Source organism: Adiantum capillus-veneris, chromosome 29 (genome assembly GCF_014529385.1).
Source record: "Adiantum capillus-veneris isolate H3 chromosome 29, ASM1452938v2, whole genome shotgun sequence".
Lineage (NCBI taxonomy): Eukaryota > Viridiplantae > Streptophyta > Polypodiopsida > Polypodiales > Pteridaceae > Adiantum > Adiantum capillus-veneris.
Genome location: NC_140959.1, coordinates 60,765,523 through 60,783,337, shown reverse-complemented (window position 1 = coordinate 60,783,337; position 17,815 = coordinate 60,765,523). Strand labels below are relative to the sequence as shown.

Below are 17,815 nucleotides of genomic sequence, written 5' to 3'. Positions count from 1 at the left end.
AGAGAGAGTTAAGATAGATAGTGTGTGTGTGTGTGTGTGTGTGTGTGTGTGTGTGTGGATCTTTATGGTGGGTTTTCCTCGCGTTGAGGCTTCCCACATGTAAATTAATCCAATAGATTTACCAAAAGAAAAAAAGTGTGTGTGTGTGTGTGTGTGTGTGTGTGTGTGTGTGTGTGTGTGTGTGTGCGCGTGCGCGTGTGTGTGTGCATGAGAGAGAGAGAGAGAGAGAGAGAGAGAGAGGTGAAGCCGGCAACTCAGTAACTCCAAAGGCAGAATGATACAAGATGACCAGTGACTGGACTAGGGCTGCACTGCTATAGTGAGCAAACTCTAGGTCAAGCACATCCTCTAAGATGCCCAACACTAGAAAATCCACAAAGCTGGGGAAAAAATATGAAATGGGCAAAATGACTGGTGCAAACACTATATGTGCCTAGAATCTTTACCAGGAGCGTGATAGGATGGCCAACCCACAACCAAGGACCTCAGTGCACGTGAGAAAAGCCGTAAGCAAGAGCAAAAACATCTGAAAGGTGAACATAAAGCTAAAACATGTTATAGACCACACTTTTCATCCAAGTGCAAGAAATTATCCTTTATAACCTGAGATAACCTGAGATCTTTCAGCCAAAATTTGTCAACACATACCATTATCTGGCAAGAGCTCACCATAAGCAAGCTCAACTAGCTGGATGGCACTAAGAAGTTTTAATCTTCCAAAATTATAACATAGTAAGACTTTAATGTTTCTGCTCGTGGAAGCAGTAATGGTGAACTTATCGACCTTTGTCATACATGTCATGCTTGCAAGCACCTATGGTAAATACATAAAGGCAGCTAAAGGAGATAAAGATACAACCTTCAATTTGAAAACCTCAGTATATTTCAAGAAATGATGGAAAAAGGCTCTAAAGCTCCAGCCACATCCAAAACCAAAACAGTGCCAGTTGCCACGCAAACATTTAACAATCCTTGAGGTGCAGGGTAAACATCTACCTTTGGAAGCATGGGTTTGATGTATCGACCTCTATCCTCTGAAAAAATTACATTCTTTGCACGTCCAGCCTTTCCCCTCCGCCTTTGGGCTTGTTGTGCAAAAAAGAGAAGCTGTGGATCCACCATTCCTCCCTCTGCATCAAAGATGAATTCTTCTGGAATCTGCTGGTCTTGCTCCTCATCTTTGTCATCATCGTCTTCCTCCTGGTAGATACAAAGCAAACTGGTACTGAATTCTCTTAACTAAAAAAAAAAGCTCATTCTTTGAAAGCTTAAAATCGCCTACTTCTTCCTCTTCCTCTTCCTTCTCTTCATCATTTTGGTCTTGACTCTGAGGTGGGGGAGGTGGAGGAGGAGGTTGACTTTGTTGCTGTTCTGGAGGACGATCTTGTGGGATAGAGCGAGGTAAAATGACGAGTTCCACCTGAAAAGAACAGATGGAAATGGCTGTAAAAAGAAAAATCACATTGACCGAGAGAGCACAGAACCAAGCACACCATCATAAAAATTCTCACTCAACTTACAGCCTTCTTAAGATCATCCACGCCAACCTTCTCACGACCTTCTAAAGCTGCCAATGCCTTTGCAACTCTCACAGAATAAAGCTCTGCCCTATGACCCTGTGAATGAAGGCAACCTCTCTCTCTCTCTCTCTCTCTCTCTCTCTCTCTCTCTCTCTCTCTCTCTCTCTCTCCCTGCCTGTGCGCTGCTGCTTTGCTCTGCCTGCGTGCTGTCTCACCTGCGTGCTGCCTTCTTGTTGAAGAAGGTGCACGCCTGCACCTGCGCGCTGCCCACAAACCCGCCCCCCCCCCTTTTTTTTCCGCGCGCTGCTGCCTCCTGCACAGCCCATCCCCCCCTCGTTTTACCCTGCAGCCCCCCCCTCCCTGCCCCCCAACCCGCAGGTACAGCAACAGCAGAAGGTACAGCAGCAGCAGAGAGTCCGCCAAAAATCAGAAATCGCAGGCCTTCAGATAGTTGCAGAATTCGGGGAATTTACAAGAAATTTAGTAGCTGCAAAAAAAATTCAAAATTGCAGAATTGGCAGAAAATTGCAGAAATTACATAAAACGGGGTTTTTCGTCGCTTTGCTCGTATTTTGCAGAAATTGCAAGAAATGCGCCATGTATACTTAGTGTGGAACATGTATGCATAATGTGGAAGCACCTGTGCGTGTAGGTCAATTTTTCTTCGTTTTTGGCACCGATCAAACATGAGGAAGCAAAATGATAAGGCCGACCCCTTAAAAGATGCAGTCAAAAGTGCAAAGAAGAAATGACCGAAACCATTAACAAGATCAACCGCCACCTATTATGGACAATAAATATGCTCGAAGATCGCGTTTCAGCCCAAGAAAGCAAGATCGCAGCAATGGGAGATCGGATGACGACCCAAGACGAAGAGATTGCATCACTCAAGAAGGAGCTTGCTGAGGCACAATCACGAAACACACTTGAAGAGGGAGAATTGCAACCCTTTGTGATAGAAGAACTGAACACTATCAAAGAGCAAGTGCCAGCCATCAAAGAACGGGAAGAGCAACATAAAGAAATGACGACTTCTTGGGTGGACGTTATTACAAAGACTCAACAGAAAGCAGATGAGGCTCAGAAATGGATTGAGGTTGCCAAGAAAGGGAAAAGCAAGGAAACAACATCCACACCCACCATTATCAACCTGACACTAGAAGGGGAGCAAAGAAGACGTGTACGCTCTTTACAGTGAGAATTTGCGGCTTTAAAGACAGATAATGTAGACGAAGAGGTAAAAGAACTCATGGCCTTAATGGGGGTTCATGAGCCGACGCACTCAAGAGCTTGGAGAGTGGGCAACAAGAAAAATGGGAGCAAGGGGGAAACCTCGAAAGAAAGGCCACTCATCCTTCGCTTTCCCTCCATGGAAGCGAAGGACTTTTTGAAGAAGAGACCAACTCTTAAGAAGACAGGCATCTTTCTCGGGGATGACCTTACCCTCTCACAGGTTGCCCACATGCAAGAAGTAATGCCAGAGATTAGAGCGGCAAGGGAAAAGGGTAAGATTGCTTTTTACCGAGATGGAAGAGTAGTGATATTGGAGCCACGCCCCACATGACGGTGTGAGGCCTATGGGACCACACTCAAAGTTACTACCTGGAACTGTAATGGATCTATGCGTCTTGATGTGGGTGCTTTTGAGGAGAGTTTTACCGGGAGAGACATCATCTTCTACTCTGAGACACATCAGGCCCCTGGGCAGTCTATGCCTCAAATTAGTGGTTACAGATGGAAGATAGTTTGTAGATAGGAGACACGATCAAAGCACAGAGGGCGGGGCTCAGGAGGAGTGGCAGTGTTATTCAGGGAGGAGTTGCAGTCATTGATACATATAGCTCGTATGGATGCGCAAGCAGGTACATGTGGGTGACATTGAGAGCAGAGACTGGTAGATATCTTTACATTGCCATATGTTACTTTCCCCCGAGTACGTCAGTATATGCACCACCCAGAGGACAGTCCCCCTTCTCTATTTTGGATGATGACATATGCGAATTCTATAGAGATGGCGACATTATCATTCTAGGGAACTTCAATGCTAGAACTGCCCATCATCAGACGGTATTTTATGATACTTCAGAGGAGATGCTGAGAGAGCTGGATATTGCAAAGACGGGCCTATCCAGAATATCACAGGATGGCGAACATACTGGGTATGGACGGCACTTGATAGACATGGGGACTACACATGGATTGGCCATCTTGAATGGCCTATAGAGATTTCCTGCTCTGCAGGAGGCTTCACATGCTTTCCACACAGACATGGAGCCAGCACGGTAGATTATGTCATGGCACAGCCGAGCCTCATATCTAGTATACAGGGTCTCATAGTTGGGCCTAGACCTGTTGGGGTGGCAGTGGATCATGCTATTGTGTCGCTGACCATCTCTTTCCAATTCAATGTAGCACACATTCCACGGGTAGCAGCCCCTACTCGCTACATCTTCGTGCGAGAGACGAATTCTGTATACATAGACGGGATTTACAGGCGCCTATCCACTGAGGAGCCGGGGCGACCTCTGGAGGAGCTTACCACTATACTGACACAGACATTACACGATGCTGCAGTAGACGCATACCCACACACAGCCTGAGCAGAGACGTCGTTCTAGGAGCATGCCTCAAAACAGTTGGTATGATGAGGAATGCCGTCAGACTAGAGCTAGACTTCAGAGGGAAGTGCTTTTGGGGGACATCACTCACAGACAGTCACAGATTGACTTCCGACACCTAGTGCGCGGAAGAAGAGGGCATTTTTGGCTCGACTAGAGCAAGATCTATACCAGCTATTCTTGACTCAGGACTCACGTGAGGCATGGAGGCTCTTTCATGAGCAGTCCCCCCCCCCCTACCATTACTTCTACAGAGATTTGAGGTCAGTACGCATCATCTTTGTACACAGTTTTTGGGAGAGCATATGGTCATGATGGCTTAGTGGCTGAGCATCTCATACATGCCAAAGATCTACTAGCAGAGCTTCTAGCAGTTATGTTTAACCGTGCCATGTGTAAGGGCTTGCCTGATACTTGGACCCTATCTACGATCGTACCTATCTTCAAGTCAGGAGACCCTATGGAGCCTGGGAATTATCGCACTATCATGATTGGACACACATTGGCACGGTTGTACGCATCCATTCTTGAGCAGCAGCAACTGAGTAGATGGGCAGAGAGGGAGGGCATGCGTGTTGTTGGGCAAGTAGGGTTCAGGAGAGGTTTTTCTACTCTTGACCATATCTTGACACTCGGGACCATAATCGAGGAGAGCAGATTCCATGGGAGATGGATCTATTGTAGCTTTGTGGACTTCTGCAAAGCATTTGACACAGTACCTAGAGCTAGATTGATGCGCAAATTAAAGGAGATGGGAGTACCCACGAAGATTTGGGGGATCATGGCGTTGTACAGATCAGTAGGGCATGTACGCACCTCAGAGGGTCTATCTACACCGGTTCACTCCACTACTGGAGTGAAGCAGGGCTGCCTGCTCTCTCTTACTCTATTTAGTATGTATGTGGATGAGGTTTCCTACTACATTGAGAGAGATGGTGATAGAGGTGCACCGCTGGCAGGGACATGGATTCTGCTATAGCCTATTGTTATATGCTGATGATATTGTGTTGATCTCCGACTCTCCAGAGGGGATGCAACGTCACTTGGATGCTTTTCATAGGTTTGCCCATGAAAGTGGCTTGTCTGTCAACCTTGTAAAACCAAGGTCATGGTATTTAATACCACCCCACAGTGGATCAGGAGATCAGCACCCGCATTCACATATGGCCAGGAGACAATGGAATATACAGATGCTTACACTTACCTTGGAGTGGTTTTTAGTGGACCAGCATTTTCTTTGAGGAGAGCAGCAGAGACTAGATTGACCAGAGCCCATTCTGCATTGGGGAGACTGGAGAGGATGTGTTCACATGTTCAGTTTCAGGAGCCTCGGATGAAGCTCTGGCTCTTTGATAATTCGGTGGCTTCTGTATTGCTCTATGGAGCTAAGATATGGGGGCCTTCATTGGATAATCACGGGAGAACAGGTCGCACTGATGGATGGGGGGACATGAAGAAGCCTCTGGTCTCTATGATCTCGCAACTCATTAGAGCCAAGGCTTCAGTACCACGTGCCATTATCCGAGCAGAGCTAGCTGCCCCCCCACTAGTAGTTAAGGCGCTCACCAGATCTGTTTCCTTGATACACCGCTTGTGGGAACTTCCCAAAAACAGATACGCCCACCTTGCACTTGAGTCCTCTCGATAGTTAGCCAGGCAGGGAGACACAGCATGTTGGTATGGGGAGATGACGTCATGGTTCCAGGCACATGAGTTCAGTATAGACAGATTGCCCCCCTTCCAGTACTCACTAGATGCACCGTCTCTGACTCTTACACAGTCCGAGACCACCAGGCTCATCCGCCACCTGACTCAGCTAGAGACCAGGAGCACATGTGTACAGCCAGCACAGGAGTTGTGCACAAAGATGGCTTTCTACAAAGAGCATCTTCTCCAGCTTACGCCGGACGGTTTTGTGACGAGGCCCAGAAACATGGACACCCACTTGTCTCATGGGCCATTGGCCAGATACGCACATCCTCACACCAGCTACGGATCGAGACTGGGAGATACAGCGAAGTGCCAACAGAGGCCAGGACATGCACCCTATGTGACATGGAGCCTGAGACAGAGTTACACTACACATGCCACTGCCCCGTCTACTACGAGATACGAGGCCGCTTCCATTGCTTGTTCAGAGAGAGCTTTGGACCACTCTCCAGAGTCATGAAGTATGAGGATCAGAGATGCCTGGGTTTGTTCCTGCTCGAGCTGCACAGACACAGAGAGAGCCTGATGAGAGGAGAGGCTAGCCAGTCTCAGAGACACATCACAAACTTCTTTAGAGCAGAAATTGGACAGCTAGAGGAGCTACTACCACAACAGATCTTGTCGCCTCACACCAGAGGCACATTGATCGATCGAGCGACTGAGCTGGGGAGATCCAGACGCCCACGACTGCGGAGGACTACACAGCATCGAACGGAGGCTACATCTGAGGATTCGAATCACTTTGGCCCGACATGCACGACGCTCGATCAGACTACCGTCCATGGAGGAGATTGATGAGATCCACCAACAACCAATGCTGGATTTCTTGTGACTTGTGATTTAGCTATCCCAACTAGCTGCTCTCTCTCTCTCTCTCTCTCTCTCTCTCTCTCTCTCTCTCTCTCTCTCTCTCTCTCTCTCTCTCTCTCTCTCTCTCTCTCTCTCTCTCTCTCTCTCTCTCTCTCTCTCTCTCTCTCTCTCTCTCTCTCTCTCTCTCTCTTCGACCTAGCTATATGGACACGCATCTTTCTCATGGTTTGCGTTGTGCCATTGGCCAGATACGCACGTCCTCACATCAGCTCAAGATTGAGACTGGCAGATTCAGAGGGACACCAGCAAATAGCAGGATATGCCGCTTATGCCATCTAGAGCCAGAGACAGAGGTACATTACATATATCATTGCACAGTGTACTATGAGATACGAGGCCGTTTTCATTGTCTATTCAGAGAAGGTTTTGGGCTTCTATCTAGGGTCATGAGTTATGAGGATCAGAGTTGTCTTGGGCTATATCTACTTGAGTTACACAGGCATAGAGAAACTTTACTGAGGAGAGCTGAAGAGAGAGAACCCCAGAGACAGATCACAGATTTCTTTACACTAGATATTGTACACCCAGAAGAACAGACAGAGGAGCAGCCAACAGTGGAGAGGTCTGCCCGCACTACTGGCATTCTCATAGACCGAGCATTGCAGCTAGGGAGATCTAGACGACGCGATGGAGAAGAGGAGCTACACAGTTTCGAAGGAGGCTACAGCAAAGGATTCGAGCCATACCTTTTCATCATCAAGAGCGCAGATGAAGATGGATCTCTACTTCTCTCCCATATTGTCTACACATTGTACTGCTTAGTTCACACATTCCACACCTTTCACCTTTCACACCTATCAGCTTAGTTTAGGATTCCGCAGCATTTATATTTTGTTATCCTAGTTTAATTTATTTTGTTAATCTGACTTTGTATCAGATACACCGCATTGTAACTTTCTGGTCTCATAGGTCACTTTGGCCTTTTGAAGACGTTAATATAACATTTCATTTCATTTCATTTCTCTCTCTCTCTCTCTCTCTCTCTCTCTCTCTCTCTCTCTCTCTCTCTCTCTCTCTCTCTCTCTCTCTCTCTCTCTCTCTCTCTCTCTCTCTCTCTCTCTCTCTCTCTCTCTCTCTCTCTCTCTCTCTCTCAGTAGTGGGGCAGGTACGCACCTCAGAGGGTCTATCCACACCGATTCACTCCACTATTGGGGTGAAGCAGGGCTGCCCGCTCTCTCCTACTCTATTTGGTATGTATGTGGATGAGGTTTCTGACTACATTGAGAGAGATGGTGATAGAGGTGCATAGCTGGCAAGGACATGGATTCCATTATTGTTATATGCTGATGATATTGTGTAGATCTCCGACTCTCCGAAGGGGATGCAACATCACTTGGATGCTTTGAATAGGTTTGCTCAGGAAAGTGGTTTGTCCGTCAACCTTGGTAAAACCAAGGTCATGGTATTTAATACCACCCCACAGTGGATCAGGAGGTCAGCGCCAGCATTCACATACGGCCAGGAGACAGTGAAGTATACAGATGCGTATACTTACCTCGGAGTGGTTTTTGGTGGGCCAGCATTCTCATTGAGGAGGGCAGCAGAGACTAGACTGACCAGAGCCCGTGCAGCATTGGGTAGATTGGAAAGGATGTGTTCACAGGTTCAATTTCAGGAGCCTCAGACGAAGCTCTGGCTCTTTGACACTCTGGTGGCTTCTGCGTTGCTTAACGGAGCTGAGATTTTGGGACCTTCATTGGACCATCATGGGAGGACAGGCCGCAGTGATGGATGGGGGGACATGGAGAAGCCTCTGGTCTCTATGATCTCGCGGCTCATTAGAGCCAAGGCTTCAGTACCACGTGCTATTGTCCGAGCAGAGCTAGCTGCCCCCCCACTAGTGGTTGAGGCACTCACCAGATCTGTCTCCTTCATACACCCCATGTGGGAACTTCCCAGAGACAGATATGCCCGCCTTGCACTTGAGTCCTCTCGACAGTTAGCCATGCAAGGAGATACAGCATGCTGGTATGGGGAGATGACACCATGGTTTCAGGCGCATGGGTTCAGCATAGACAGATTGCCTCCCTTCCAGTACTCACTGGATGCACCCTCTCTGACTCTTACACAGTCCGAGATCGCCACGCTCATCCGCCAGGACTTGACTGAGCTAGACACTAGGAGGACATGGATACAGCCAGCACAGGAGCTGGGCACGAAGATGGATTTCTATAGAGAGCATCTCCTCCAACTTACGGTTGATGGTTTTGTGACGAGGCCCAGATACATGGACACCCACTTGTCTCATGGGTATGATGTGCTATTGGCCAGATACGCACATCTTCACACCAGCTGCGGATCGAGACTGGGAGATACAGCGGAGTACTAGCAGAGGCCAGGACATGCCCCCTATGTGACATCGAGCCTGAGACAGAGTTGCACTAACATGCCACTGCCCCGTCTACTACGAGATACGAGGCCGCTTCCATTGCTTGTTCAGAGAGGGCTTTGGACCATTGTCCAGAGTCATGCAGTACGAGGATCAGAGATGGGTGGGTTTGTTTTTGCTCGAGCTACGTAAACAGAGAGAGCCTGATGAGAGGAGAGGCTAGCCAGTCTCAGAGACAGATCACAGATTTCTTTAGAGCTGCCACTGGACACCCGGAGGAGTTACTACCACAGCACAGCTCGTCGCCTCTCACCAGAGGCACACTGATCGACCGAGCGACTGAGCTGGGGAGATCCAGACGCCCACGACTGGGAGGACTACACAGCATCGACGGAGGCTGCATCAGAGGATTCGGATCACTTTGGCTCGACATGCACGACGCCCGATCAGACTACTGACCATGGAGGAGATTGATGAGATCCGCCAGCAACCGATGCTGGATCTCTTGTGATCTAGCTATCCCAGCTAGCTGCTTAGTTCAGACCTAGCAATTTAGGATTCCATAGTATTTTATTTTGACATTTGTCATTTCATTTTTGTCATCTTGTTACTCTGACTTTGTATCAGATCCATCACATTGTAACTTTCTTGTCTCATAGGTCACTTTGGCCTTTTGAAGACGATAATATAACATTTCATTTCATTTCATTTTCTCTCTCTCTCATGTGTGTGTGTGTGCGCGCGCTAATAAAAAGAGAATAAGGTACAACCTTTCTAATACCCTAGTGTGGTAGATTGGTTATGCCACTTCCCTCTTGAATAACAAGTGTTTAGTTCAACTCTCCTCGTCGGATAGGTCTTCAAGGTCTCTTGGGATAGTTTCCTATGACTTAAAATTCTCTTCTTTGAGAGAGAGAGAGAGAGAGAGAGAGAGAGACATTGAAATTACTGGCCCAAAGGCACACGATATAGAATGGATCTCATAATTGAAAAACCCCTGAAAGATCCAACAACCACAAACCATAGGGGAAAAACTACCAATGATACAAAGTTACAAATAATGGGTGATCCTACAAAAGCTAGGAGCAAGGGAGTAAGTTGAAGAAAGTAGTAGAGAGCTTAAGTAGAAACAGGCCACCAAAGTCGACAACAGGCCAAAAATCTCCGATCTCAAACTCCAGATCTCCAAGGTTGCGAGAACAATGCATCCCAGCAAAAGAAACATCACCACTGCAAAATGACTCTGCATAAAACGTCCAGGAGAGAGATGGCCTATAGCCATCCCTGGCACTAATCACCAAGCCTATGGCCCTCTTCAACCTCAAAAAGAAGCTGAAATTAAGGCAAAAACCTTCCACACCACCCCCACCGCAGACAACTCCAAACTCCACCAAAACTATCTCCACAAAACAAGGAAACAAACAACAAAACATACAGAAACAGGCAGCTATGCAACCATACACATGCACACACCCCTCACAGGAAACTACACAAACATGCACAAGCATCCATACAAAGCAAACAGCTCTCTCTCTCTCTCTCTCTCTCTCTCTCTCTCTCTCTCTCTCTCTCTCGTCGGCTAGATCTTTAAGGTCTCTTGGGATAGTTTCCTACAACATTAAAAATCTCTTCTTCTTCTACTTCTCTCTCTCTCTACCAAGAGAAAATCTTCTACTAAGAAATCTAAAGAGCATGTCCATGGTATCAACAAAGGTAGATCACACAAAAGGAGGTTTGATAAAGAGTGTCGAGATGCTCAAAAGTCCTTGATAAAGCTAGATGCAACTACGGAAAAAGGTAACTATCAAAATCATTTGCATACATATTACATACAAGCCAATGATTCAAAAGAAGCGAAGTCAAGCATCAATTTTTTTAAGTCCAAGAAAAGGCACGTGCATGTGGAAGATTTTGGAGAAAATTGTAGGCAAGTATATGAGCAACCAAATGCTAGAAAGATGCCATTTTATGCTTCACTCCCACACAATGAGACACTTGAAGTTGTTGAGAGCTTTAAGTACCTTGGGCTTGAGGTTTTGGCCAATCACAAGTGGCATGAATGTGCTATGCATCAATTGGAAGCTAAGAAGAGAGCATACTATGCATTTAAGAACACATGTAATGTGGTGGACGTCAAATGTTGGGTTCTTTAGAAGTACCTTTTTGACACATTGGTGACAAAGGTTCTTCTTTATGGAGTTGGAAGTGTGGAGCAGGAGCATCTCGAAGTCTACTTGGAAAGAGTTTGAGAATGTTCCTCACAAACTTTCTCCAAGTTAAGACACAAACATCATGTATGCTCCTACTCCTTGAGTCGGGTCTACAAGATAAAGATGCGTAAAAACCCCTCACATCAACTTTCTACAATTGCATGATAAGCAAGCAAAAAAGTTCAAAAGATGCATAAAAGCAAGATCTTGAGCACGAGATGGATGCAAGACATAAGGAAGTGGTTTGGGAGATGGGATGCATTACACTTAATACATGATGCTTCAATAGACTCCCAAGTGAATGAAGCTTTTCTACAGCGCCAATGTATTACGGCTTGGGAGGAATCCAGTGGGCTTCGCTTCATACACTACACCACCCATATTGCCCCCAACTACAAACACATGTTCGTCGCCGAAAGAGGAAATTGTACTCACCCTTATATGCTTGAGCCTATCCCCTTGTCAGCGATACGCACTATCGCAGCCATTCAGCTCAGCATGTATCTTTGGCCCCATAGGTCATATTTGAGCTCCGCACATGAAAATAAAATCTCTCTCTCTCTCTCTCTCTCTCTCTCTCTCTCTCTCTCTCTCTCTCTCTCTCTCTCCCCCCGGTCTGCTGACCTTGCGCAGCCCACAACCAGCCCCTGCCACCTCTCTCTCTCTCTCTCGCCATGCTGCCTGGCCTTTGTCTAACCTGCGAGCTGTCTGGCCTCTGTCTGCCTGCGTGCTGCCTAGACTGGCCTACCTGCGCGCCGCCTCTGTTCGCGCTGCTCCCACCTCCACCCCCTCTTCGTGCTGCTACCAGGTCTTCCCTTCACGCCACCTGCCTGGCTTCCACGCCATGGTCTAGGTACGTTAGGCTGCCCATTACATGGCCCTCCATTGGGCTACCCATTGACCCCCTTTCACATGGCCTCCCCAGTGGTTATAGCCCGCCTCCCTCTCAACATGAAGTTCCCGATCACCAACAAACAAATATCAACACTTGAGATTGAAGTGAAGGAGTGGAAGAAAGAGATGGAGGCAACCTTTCTTAAAAAGATGGAGGAATGGAAAGAGGAGAAGAAGAACCTATACGAGTTTCAGAGACAAGGACATTGTTTTCTTCTTAGAGACTCATCAGGCCCCTGGACAGCTTATGCCACATGTGTAGGGATACAGATGGAAGACAGCCCACAGGACAGTCGCGAGATCTGAGCATGGGAGTAGAGGTTCAGGAGGAGTAGTAGTGCTATTTAGCTAGGAGCTACAACCACTACTACATATTGTACGGAGAGATGATCATGCTAGATACATGTGGGTGAGGCTAAGAGCTGACACAAGCCGGTTTCTATACATTGTCATATGTTACTTCCCCCCAGTACGTTAGTATATGCTGCACCCAAAGGACAGTTGCCTTTCTCTATACTAGATGATGATATATGGGAGTTTTCTAGGGATGGTGATATCATCCTCCTAGGAGACTTCAATGCCCGAACAAGAAACTCTCAAACAGTATTCTACGACACTTTAGATGAGATGCTTAGCGAGTTGGATGTGGGCGACTTGGGGCTTGACAAATGTTCACATGACAGAGAGCAGACGGAGTATGGGAGATACCTCATGAAGATGACGACCACACATGGGTTAGCCATACTTAATGGATTACAACGATTTCTTGGAGCAACCGGTTTCCACATGCTTTCCACACAGACATGGGGCCAGTACATTTCCACACAGACATGGGGCCAGTACAATGGACTATGCTATGGCACAGCCGAGCATTATTCCTTGTATTCAGGATTTCATAGTGGGAGTCAGACCAGCTGGCGTAGCAGTGGATCATGCTCTTTTGACATTGTCTGTTTTATTTCAATATAAAACAACCCAGACATCAGGAGGTAGGGCACATACCCACTATACATTTACACCAGAGACTTGACTCGGTGTATACAGAGAAGATCTATATCCGTTTATGCACAGCTAGTCCTGGCCTCTCAGTGGAGGAGTGCGCCACTTTACTGACTGAGACACTGCATGGTGCAGCATCAGAGGCATACCCACACACTCTGCCGGATCAGAGGCGACATTCTGGGAGCATGGCCCAGAATAGTTGGTATGATGAGGAGTGCAGAGAGATGAGAGCCCAACTCCCGAGAGATCTTCTCTTAGGAGTCATCACTTACAGAGAATCTCGGATTGCTTCCCGGTGCCTTGTGCGATGGAAGAAACGAGCTTACTTGGCCCAGATGGAACGAGACTTATACCGGTTGTTCTTGAGTAGAGACTCAGAAGAGGCATGACGACACTTTCATGAGCACTCCACTCCCCCAGTGATCACTTCTCCTGATATGTGGGGCCAGTATGCAACATCGTTATATACGGTTTTTGGATAGGATCCCTTTCCAGATCCTACAGAGCCATGCCCACCTACCGGCACCTTCTTTACCACTGAGATGGTAAAGAGAGCCACTGACAGGATGAGGACCAGCAGGGCATATGATCATGATGGTCAAGTAGCAGAGCACTTTATACATGCCAGAGATATGCTAGCAGAGGTACTTGCAAGTTGTTCAATCGTGCCATGTGTGAGGGGTTACCTGAGACTTGGAGGTTGTCTACTATTGTGCCTATAATAGTGTAAATTAACTACCAAGGAAAGGCCAAAATATTTTTTTTCTTTTAAATTTGGGAGGCTCTATATCCATTTCTTGTTTGTTGTAGATTGTAGTAGGTTTTTGTAAAGTTGCAATCTATATACCTTTAGCAATCTTTCATTTTCTTAGCAAATCTAGGATGGTTGACTCAAAAGGACAATTGTAATGTATTCCTACATTGTTGGGGTAAAGGTGATGTGCCTTTGCTCGGGGTCGGATATCTAGTGTCCGGTTGCTCACTGATTAATACCCCCCTTATTAGTTGTACATATACAAACTTATAAAGAGTTCCTCATTGAGAGCTCTGGTCCACCCACACAACACTCTCTTCTCCTCTTCCCTCTCCCGCACCGCATACGCATGCATTTTGCACCACCAACACACTTTCAACTAGCGTGTGTGCGTGTGTGTGTGTGTGTGTGTGTGAGTGAGAGAGAGAGAGAGAGAGAGAGAGAGAGAGAGAGAGGAGACTCAACGTGAGCATCATCTTCAAGGCAAGTGATCCTACAAAGCCTCGGAATTACCGCACTATTATGGTTGGACACACATTGGCATGGCTGTATGCATCCATTCTTGAGTAGCACTTTAGTAATTGGGCAGAGGGTGAGGGTGTACAGCAAAGGGCCAGGCGGGTTTCACGCGGGGTTTCTCTACTCTTGATCATATTCTGACACTTAGAGCCATCATTGAGGAGGGCAGGTCACACGGGAGACAGATTTATTGTAGCTTTGTGGATTTGTGCAAAGCATTTTATCTGTAAACCTTGGTAAAACCAAGGTTATGATGTTTAACACCACATCACATTGGATCAGGAGATCAGTACCGACTTTCACATATGGTCAGGAGACTATAGAGTATACAGATGCATACACTTACCTTGGGGTGGTCTTCACTGGGCCGAGGTTTTCTTTGGGGAGAGCAGCAGAGACTAAATTGACTAGAGCTTATGCGGCCTTGTGAAGCTTGGAGAGGATGTGTTCGCAAGTGCAGTTCCAGGAACCTCTGACAAAGTTATGGCTCTTTGATACTTAGGTAGCCTCAGCAATGTTGTATGGGGTGCAGATATGGGGACCTTCGGTAGACCAGGAGGGATGGAGACGTATGGAGAGGCCCTTGGTATCTATGATCTCTCGACTGATCAGAGCCAAGTCCTCCGTACCCCACGCTATCATTCGAGCAGAGCTAGCTGCCCCTCCTATGGAGATTGAGGCACTTACCGGATCAATCTCCTTTGTGCACAGCTTGTGGGATACTACTAGAGACAGATATGCTAGACTTGCCCATGAGTCTTCCAGACAGTTAGCTCTTCTTGGGGACACTTCATGCTGGTATGCACAGATGACATCATCGTTTCAGGCGCATGGCTTCACCATGGACAAGCTGCCCCCTTTCCAGTACTCTCTCCAGGCACCCTCGATGTCTCTTACAAGGGTGGAGATTACTAGACTCATTCGTCAAGACCTGATCTAGCTGGATACCAGGAGGACATGGATAGAGCCGCAACAGGAGTTGGGCATGAAGATGGCTCTCTATGGAGAACAGCTTCTCCACCTCACAAGAGATGGGTTTGCATTTCGACCCAGCTACATGGTCACACATATGTCTCATGGTTTGCGGTGTGCCATTGGTCAGATACGCACATCCTCACATCAGCTGGAGATTGAGACTAGTAGCTTCAGAGGGATACCAGCAGACAACAGGATATGCCGCTTATGCCAGCTAGAGCCAGAGACAGAGCTACACTACATATGTCATTGCAGAGTGTATTATGAGATACGGGGCCGTTTCCACTGCTTATTCAGAGAGGATTTCGGTCCTTTCTCCAGGGTTATGAGTTATGAGGATCAGAGATGTCTTGGGCTATATCTACTTGAGCTACACAGATATAGAGACAATTTACTGGGGAGAGCTAGAGAGAGACAGTCCCAGAGACAGATTACAGATTTCTTTTCACTAGATATGGGACAGCCAAAGGAGCAGCCATCACTGCAGAGCTTGGCCCACACTCATTCGACCACTACCGGCATTCTCATTGACTGAGCACTGGAGCTACGGAGAGCCATACAGCCACGATTGAGGAGAGGGGCCACACAGCATCGACGGTGATTACAGCAAAAGATTCGAGCCATACTCTCTCGACACCCAGAGTACAGATGAGGATGGATTCTAGTAGTAGTAGTATTTTTGTTCTATTTCTTTTGTACCCAGACATGGTATCAAATTCACTATTAGATTCACTATTTTGTAACAGATTGGTCTCATAGGTCATTTTGGCCTTTTGAAGACCTCTCTCTCTCTCTCTCTCTCTCTCTCTCTCTCTCTCTCTCTCTCTCTCTCTCTCTCGTCCATGTATCAATACCTGACAACCACCACGGACAGCTTCTGTTACAAGATATTTAACTTGTTCTCGGCTGATTTGGACATCTTTCACCCATTCCCGGGCAAGTAGCACCTAAGCAAGTGAGACTAAAATACAGTACAGATGAGGATGGATTCTAGTAGTAGTAGTATTTTTGTTCTATTTCTTTTGTACCCAGACATGGTATCAAATTCACTATTAGATTCACTATTTTGTAACAGATTGGTCTCATAGGTCATTTTGGCCTTTTGAAGACCTCTCTCTCTCTCTCTCTCTCTCTCTCTCTCTCTCTCTCTCTCTCTCTCTCGTCCATGTATCAATACCTGACAACCACCACGGACAGCTTCTGTTACAAGATATTTAACTTGTTCTCGGCTGATTTGGACATCTTTCACCCATTCCCGGGCAAGTAGCACCTAAGCAAGTGAGACTAAAATACATCAAACTCCCGGCAGCAAAGATTGACAGTCTGCTTTACACATTATATCCATAAGAAAAGGACCATCCAAGATGTCAGTCAATACCTGCAATTTTGCAGCTTCAGTTGCTTCAGCAGCTTCCTTTAGCACGTTTGCTGCCCTGTCCTGAAACTCTGTAGCAATACCAACCGCAGCCACTCGATCCTCAAATCCTAATGTAACATCTGCACTGAAGGGCAACCCATGGCATTGGAAACAACCCTTGGTTTAAACTGCAATGTTATAGTGCACAAAGCTCAACGACATGGAATAACATCAGAAGCAAAAGGAAAATCTAAACCCTTCAGATACCTCAAATTTATGGCTATCCGATCTAGAAGATGCTCTCGTACAGAACCTTCTTCTGGATTATACGTGGCAATAAGAAGCGGTTTACATGGATGCCTGAAACTGATGCCCTCTCTTTCGATCACATTCACCCCTTCAGTAAGCACATTGAGTAGCAAATTGCTTATCCCATCATCCAAGAGGTTTATTTCATCCACATAGAGCACACCTCTGTGCGCATCTGCAAGAAGTCCTGGTTGAAACACCGTTGTTCCAGTTCGTACAGACTCCTCAACATCCACAGATCCAAGGAGTCTATCCTCGGTAATGCCCAAAGGGATCTAGTTCCACAAACATGATAAGACGACACTGATTGAGTGGACATAAGTACCCACACTACCAAAGCTACAAAAATACAATAAGATAAAAGTCCATCGACAAATCGAAAAGAACATGAACTTCATTAAAAGAACACACAATATGTACACCACTGCTTCAAAGTTGTGGCCAAAACAATTAACTGCATGTTCGACTCTTTTCAGAATGTTTTAATGAATTTGTTTGTCTATGAAACAGGTGCAAGAATCTGCGACTCCTTAACATCGCAAAATCTTTGATATTAGATGAGCATGTGACTCTTTTGCTTCAAGATTGTTCCTTGCATCTTGATTTCTTAAACAATAATCTTACCTAAATTATCTGTTCACGGCAATGGCTTCTCTCTAATTTCTTTCAATCACAATCATGCTTTTCCTTTTCAAAAGATATGCCGTGTTTAAGATTGAAACAATGTAAATAAATATGACTTGATGCA

General features: G+C 46.5%; 1 protein-coding gene and 1 pseudogene across 1 annotated transcript in view; one reads left to right on the top strand and one right to left on the bottom strand.

Annotated features, from left to right (window-relative positions):
* ALB1 (ALBINA 1) overlaps positions 1 to 17,815 on the bottom strand; it is a 79,557-nt gene that overhangs the window by 39,336 nt on the left and 22,406 nt on the right. Inside the window, exons 4-9 of the mRNA XM_086506385.1 lie at positions 17,026 to 17,342; positions 16,780 to 16,903; positions 16,579 to 16,671; positions 1,521 to 1,616; positions 1,283 to 1,420; positions 997 to 1,200 (exon numbers count right to left, since the gene is read on the bottom strand). Coding sequence (XP_086362511.1) covers positions 997 to 1,200; positions 1,283 to 1,420; positions 1,521 to 1,616; positions 16,579 to 16,671; positions 16,780 to 16,903; positions 17,026 to 17,342 — 972 coding nt within the window. The remainder of the gene's footprint in view (positions 1 to 996; positions 1,201 to 1,282; positions 1,421 to 1,520; positions 1,617 to 16,578; positions 16,672 to 16,779; positions 16,904 to 17,025; positions 17,343 to 17,815) is intronic.
* On the top strand, positions 11,368 to 16,225 carry LOC147419283 (uncharacterized; annotated as a pseudogene).